The sequence below is a fragment of the Trichechus manatus genome, unplaced genomic scaffold (genome assembly GCF_000243295.1).
Source record: "Trichechus manatus latirostris isolate Lorelei unplaced genomic scaffold, TriManLat1.0 scaffold00189, whole genome shotgun sequence".
NCBI lineage: Eukaryota > Metazoa > Chordata > Mammalia > Sirenia > Trichechidae > Trichechus > Trichechus manatus.
The window spans coordinates 2,981,246-2,988,516 of NW_004444125.1; the positions used below are offsets into that span (position 1 = coordinate 2,981,246).

Genomic DNA, 7,271 nt, shown 5'->3' on the forward strand with positions numbered 1-7,271 from the left:
TTCAAGGACAAATTAAAGCCTTTAAGCTAAAAATAGGTTTAATTATGTGAAACTTAAATTTTTAAGGGGGTTAGGCCTGGCAGTCCCTGGAGAGGGACAGCATGCTTCGTAAAGTAGGGTCAGCAAAAAAGAAGACAACCCTCAATGAGATGGATTGACACAGTGGCTGCAACAATAGGCTCAAGCACAGCAACGATTGTGAGGATGGCGCAGGACCGGGCAGTGTTTCATTCTGTTGTACACAGGGTCGCTATGAGTCAGAACTGACTCAACAGCACCTAACAACAACAGCAGGCTTAGCAGAGACGGAGACACTGAGGATAGTATCAGTGTAAATGCTGATATCCTTTGCACTGAGTGGCAAGGTTGAAGTATATTATTCCCACTGAGGGAGGAAATGGCAGGGGGCCAGGACTATGAATAGCGTTGGGAGGGTAGAGAGGCCACTGAAAGGCAGAAAACCAGAAATGATAATAGAAAAAAATATCGTTAAGGCACATGTCCAAGGTATTATTTACTCAGATATTTAGAAGCTGAATATTTACAATCTAATGTTTTGAAGAAAACAAATGAGGAAAATGTACTTTTTAGTTATTTCCAGTAACTGAAGAGAAAAATAAGTGCCTGGGCCCCCAATCAGCAAGTGCTGATTCTGAACTTCATTTTTTTTTTTCCTGGTAAAGGATGAAGTAATTTTGAATAATAAAATCTAGCAAGCCAATGGAAATTTTTTAACAAGTTTTAATTTTTTCATATTACATCTGATCCCAGACAAGAGTAAAGTAAAGAGTGTGAGCCAAAAGAAAATAAAGTTATTTAAGTATTTGATTTTCTGGGTGGAATGGCTTTAAGCTCTCCCCAAGGCCTAGGGATCTTGCTTTGAAAAAAAGTTTTCTTAAGCAGGATTTTTCTACATTTGAAAGCAACTTTATTAATTCCTTTAAAGACACTTCCAACAAATGGGAAGATAAATCATCTTGGAAAATGTGAATACTTCTAGAAATACAGACTTTTGGTTTCCAGACCATCAAACTTAATTTCCTCTTGATATTCATATACCTGCAGCCCAAATTCTCCAAGTATTTTGCCAGATATTTATTAACTACAAACGGCAATTATTTTTTCTGCTTCAAGAGATCACTTAAACTCAAAAAAAATTTTTTTTAGGGTTCATGATGGTGATTGTATCGGAGGCAGGTACAGAAGTTGCTCTGTGTCTTCCTTTGGAGACACTGGGCAAACAAATGTTCTCCTGATTTGGGTCATCTCCACCCCACAAGTCTCCCACAGCAGTAATAAACTAGCATGAGCAATCCTGAGATGCAGGGTCAGTATCTTTGAAAGCCAGATCACACAATAAAAACCAAATAATGTAGATGGGGCATGACCAGCTCGAGTCTGTTTTCCCTTCAAGTTCTTCCCAATTCTTGATAGCCATAGCCTAATCATTCAACTATTGTTGGCAGCACCCAATAAAGTCAATTTTTTTAAGCCTTTATATTTACTAAGTGCTTTGATCAGTTCCTCACGTCTCTTTCCACCACCACCACCCCCAATTTATTATTAAAGTCTCAAATAGTGCTTGCCTTATATTAAGTAGTCAGAAAATGTTGATCATAACTGACATTATCCAGAGAATGAAAACTATTTTCAATATTTAAATATTAATCTATCAGCAATGATTTCTAGAGAAAATCAAGTATAAGTTGAATTCTTTTAAAATGCTCTCATATTGGATATATATTTATTTTTAAGCCCAAAGGTTATGTCTCTCTATCCTAGCTACATAAAATAGCTTTGCTCTCAAAGTGAATGCCTCAGGGGAAAATGGGTGGCAGAAGAACTATTCTCAATTAAAAGAATTCAAAAAGACACAACAATGAAATGCAATGAAACCTGACTGGCTCTAGATCAAAAATAAGAATCTAGATGACATTTTGGAAACAACTGGGAAAATTTAAATATGGGCTGGATTTAGATGATATTACAGACCGATTAATTTTATTAGGTGTCATAATGGTATTGTGATTATAAACGAAAATGCCTTTATTCTTAGACAAGGCAGACTGAAATGTTTGGGGTGAAGTATTGTGATATCCACGACTATTTTCCAATGGTTTGGCAAAAAGCAAGGTTTTATATTTAAATTATAAAGAAAAAGCAAATGTGGTACAATGTTAACAACTAGTGAATTTCAGTGAAGGGTTTACAGGCATTTATAGTATTTTTCTTTCAGTTTTCTATAGAGGTAATAAAACATTTAAAATAAAAAGTTGGGAATAAAAAAAATGTTTCACTGAAGACAATACCATTCATTCCTTTAAATATTTTATCAAAATGATATACAATTCTACAGATATTACATATTTACACCTTATAAAAAAGCATATTTAGCAAATATTCTCTCAATTTAAAATTAACTACCTTACATACATTATTTAACTTTCAGTGTTAATGCATAAATGTTTTTATCTTAAATATAAATCAAAATAGCTCAATACTTACTTTAAATTAAAAACTAGATGCCAATATAAGGATCATGAGTTCATATTTCAATTAATTAAAATTTCTTCAATAATTTCTCATTTGTTTTTCTTCTTTGTCTAGAATAGTCTGTTTTAAACCCAAAGCAGCATCTTGAAATCCAGGATTTAAGTCTAAAACCTTCTTGAAATCTTCCAAAGCCTCATCAAAATATCCTGTGCCAGAACCCAAAAAACAGAAAAGAAAAAAAAAAAAATTGAGTATTTCTATATATTACTCATAGCAAAGTTTGGATACATATACTTTTGCTTTAATATTTAACTGAGCCTTCACGCATTCTTAGTAAAGGTATTTTTTTTTTATAATGATGCATATATCAAAGTAATTCTGTGTGCCCTTAAAGAATAATATAGCTAAAATAAGTTTTGGGTTTATTTATTAAGATTTAACACATAAGTAGCCTAAATCACCACAAAGTGTCAACAAGTTATGTCACCTGTTTTGTGTAATTGCAGTAAAATTAAGAAATGAAGTTACTTTTCTTCTTAACCCTTTAAATGAAATGAAATAGTAACTAAAGTCCCTTTCATTCAAGGATCTAAAACCCCTTTACAGATCTAAAACCCCTTCACTGGAAAGTCTCATGTGCCTTCAAAGGTTAACTGAGAAAAGTTTCACAGGTGATAGTCCGTGGTACCCTCATTTCGCAGCTGGGAACTCACAGGCACAAAGTAACGGGGTCACACTCACGGCACCCAGGTCCAATTCCCACCCAGTGCTTGCTGTGGTCTACAATGCCCGCAGAAAGCCTAAAATAAACTCAGGTATGCTTCCTTTGTTATGGGCTCTAAACCTAAATTCCACATCACTTTAAGACTTGAGGATTAGCACATTTGTATTATAACATTTGCGAGCTCGGAAATAACAGAATACAGTCAACGACAAAAGCAGTAAAAAAAAACTTACCCAGCCTATACAATGTCAACCCTCTGTTGTAATATGGAACTTCAAAACTGGGTTTGACTTCTATGGCAGATGTGTAGTCATCCATGGCTTCATAAAAATCAACCCTGAAGTACTTGATTTGCCCCCTGTTGTTATATGCAGTAGCCAAATCCTCGGGGCTGCATTTGCTTTAAACAAAAAGTTCACATTAGAAACACCGTGTTACCAAATTTATCTCGTTTCCTCTTTCATTCTCCTTAGAGAATTATCAAACTTCATAGCCTATAATATGTAGTAATTACTCTGAAAACCCACGCTGAAGAAACAAAGTGCAGAAGTGGAGTCAGATAACCACGTTATCTACTACCGTAGGGTAATACTGTCCATCTGTAAAGCACGTTAACCCCACAGTGTGTTCAAAGCCCCCGCTCACTGCCAACTTGTGTTGCTTAGAGTATTAAAATGACTGTTCATTTTCTAAGCACACGCCAGCAGCGTACAGAAGACAGATCAGATATATGATGATCAAGGAGGGAAAACCAGCCCAAAGTTCAAGTTTGCTATGGAGATGTGACAAAGTGAATCATCAGTTTTATTCTCAAACATTTAAGTGACCTAAAACTATGAGATTTGAAATCATTGTCCACCAAGAAAGAAATACAAGTTAGCTCTAGGTGAAATTTCAACACGCTGATCCCAGGGAGTGCTCTCTGGGGATGGAGCCGCCCCCTGGGCTTAGCTTGCATCTTCCCCAAGGCCAGGCCGGCTTCCTGCTGGCAGGGTTGGCTCCTTTATCCCCCTTGGGCCTCTGGTCCACACTGGAGGTCAGTGTGCAGAACTGGCTCTGCATCTGAGGGCCACTAGCGGCTGCACAAGGAGCTCTCTACATGAGCAGACTCCATAAGGGGTTGAAGCCCCAGGCAGCTCTGAGCAGGCACCAACTCTGACCAGGTATTAGCTCAACAGGTCACAGCCCCAGGGCTGCTCTGCACCCTTCTCTGCACAGGACAAACCATCTGCACGGAAGAATATTCTAGGTTCTGCTCTGCATCAGAGCTGATTGTTTTCCTTTCTTTTTACCCCAAAAGGATTCTCAAACCAGAGAAGATACCAAGTTAGGCTCATGTGTCATCTCTCTGTTATACCCCTTAGTGCAAAGTAAAGTCCGCAGAAGATATCTGACTGCACTCAGTGTTATTAAAAGCCAGTTCCCTAACAACTTAATCCTTGCGATCTAAGACAGGGAGTAACTGTCAGGAGGCTACTCCCAGCCCAGGGGTCTCCTGCACTCACTGTTAAGACCTAGAGCATGAGAGTGGACACTCCCTCCATCTATCTCTGTCGTTAACACTAGGTGAACTGCAGCCCAGGAACCAGTGATAAGAAAAATGCAGCCTAGAGACTCCAGTGAGGTTTTAGTCATTAAATGTCTAAGCTTCTAAACGTTCTCATAAATTCTTATATTCAGAGGATAAAGTGTTAGATTTAGAATTAGAAATCAACAAATTCTAAAAATCTACCTTTCACACTGAAATTGTTTCATATTTTATAAGATAGGCTAACAGTTGAAGATGAAATTGTAATATTGAGATTTTGGTAATGATGGTATTTACTGGAATGGAATTTAACCTAGTTATCTAACTCAAATAGTATGGACTTTTAGCATTTGCTAACTTTAACAAAAAAATCTGGACATTTGGTTTATGGCTAAGACCGAATTTTTGAATATCAAAAGAAATGTTATAAACCATTCAGAATGAAAGGCATTCCAGGAATGCAAATAATGTTCCAAAATGATTCAAGGACTCAACAGTTTAAAGATAACTTTAAACGCTAAAAGACATATTTAAGGAAAAAATGTAATTAACAGAATTCGGTTTTAATTGGAAGTGTAAGGAAATTGAGGGTTCATTTTACAGATGAGAAACTGAGGCTGAGAAAAGGTACCAGCTCATGTGGCAGAGCCGGGGCTGGAGTTCAGGCATGCTGACCTCCATTCCACTAAACCACAGCTGATTTTCTTTCCCATGCTGGTGAGAGGCAGAAATTATAGCTACTACAAACAGACCCTTGTGCTCTTAGGCTGAGATATAAAGTAGTAAGACTGGAAAGCATCACTATGCCTGTTGCTGATGAATACTTTTGAAACCTACTGGAGAAATCTATTCTTGAAATAGACTTACCCTTGAAACAATGATAAAAAACTAAGTTTTCTATGTTTACTAATCATTTTTTCTCCCCTCAGGGAGGTGAGAAGGAAGGCTGTACCATCTTATAGACTGTTCATAAACTTCTATTAACTATAATTCTCGTATATTACTGAAATAAGAAAGCAAGTTTATTTTTAACTCTATTAGTTTAACAAACAGGGTAAGAATCAAATTATTAGATTTAGTTAAGCCTAACCTAATTCATAATGATTATGAGGATGGCGCGGGACCAGGCAGTGTTTCGTTCTGTCGTACATAGACAGGGTCGCTATGAGTCGGAATGACTCAACGGCACCTAACAACCACCACCTAATACAAAAGACAAGCTGGCATTCTGTTTAAAAAAAAAAAAATTGAAATCCTTGAGGGGAGAGGAGGATGACAATGTAGGCAACTCGGAACTGTCAAAAAGGCTATGCACTTGCTCTCTGAGTTATCTTTTCTCATCCTGGTCCACTCCATAGCCATTAACAAGCACAACAAAGGCAAAACGTGGAGTAACAACAAACGCTACCTGTTCAGGCATAAACCCAAGATGCTTTGGGCAGGCAGGTATTAGCAGGCTAGGCTAGTCACATCACAAAAAGACCACCAGACACTGCGTGCTTCCTGGTGCAAGTACACACCACCACCTGTAGTGTCAAAGAGAGAAACTGACAGTAGATATCTTGCTTTGATTTTGGGGTCTTCTTACCCACAAAACCAAATATTCACTATAAAGATATTCCCGACCAAAAGTGATCCTGCCAGTGGTTTTTCTCTCACCCAAAACTGCAAATCTTTTCTTCCCTATTCATAACCAGGCTTGATGAAATTTCAAAAGATACGGCTGAATCAGGGGCATATTATCCAATAAGCAAGGTAAGCATGGTGCTTACCCTGCTTACCAGATCATCTGTAGAGAACAATTTCACATTTTTTTTCACAACATTAAAGATTCTGATTCTAGGTGTGGCCAGCATCTGTCTCCCTCCTAACCCCAAAACACGTTCCTACAGAATCAAAGCCTCTTTACAAATTTACAATCCCTGACAGGGACGGATTGCCCAGTGAGCAAGGTAAACATGGGCTTACTTGTGCTTACATCCTAATCTGTAGTGCCACAATTTCATGTTTGATGTAGTGAAAAACGTGAAATTGTGCACTACAGATTAGGAAGTAAGCACAAGTAAGCCTATGCTTACTTTGCTTTTTGGGTAATCCACCACCAGGGCTGAGTGGAGGGCCAGAGACTATCTTGTGACCTGATACCAGTTTAATCTCAGTAAAAGAGGGAGGGCAGGGTTCAATCAATCATGTTAAGATTAGCCAATGGTTGATCCTCCATATTTCTTCCTCCTAAGCATGCTGTCACATTATGGGGATTGCAACCAATGTCACAAAATAATATGTGTATAAATTTTTGACTGAGAAATTAACTTGAGCTGTAAACTTTTGCCTAAACTGTAATAAAATTAAAAAAATAAAATAAAAAAGGAACAAAATTGCCAGTGCAGGCAAAATCGTCCACTGGTCCTTAGTCTTTCAACCTTATGCATACTGTACAACTACATTTATATAATGATATTTGGACACCTTATTTGAAAACATCAACATCAAAAATAGTTTATTATAAATTGAGCTGGTGATTAC

The 7,271-nt window shown here is 37.4% G+C and overlaps 1 protein-coding gene across 1 annotated transcript in view; it reads right to left on the reverse strand.

The window, feature by feature from the left end:
- Nucleotides 1-223: 223 nt before the first annotated feature.
- TTC32 (tetratricopeptide repeat domain 32) overlaps nucleotides 224-7,271 on the reverse strand; it is an 8,773-nt gene continuing 1,725 nt past the window's right edge. Inside the window, exons 2-3 of the mRNA XM_012558845.2 lie at nucleotides 3,451-3,621; nucleotides 224-2,699 (exon numbers count right to left, since the gene is read on the reverse strand). Of these exons, the coding sequence (XP_012414299.1) occupies nucleotides 2,572-2,699; nucleotides 3,451-3,621 (299 nt within the window). The 3' untranslated portion in view covers nucleotides 224-2,571. The remainder of the gene's footprint in view (nucleotides 2,700-3,450; nucleotides 3,622-7,271) is intronic.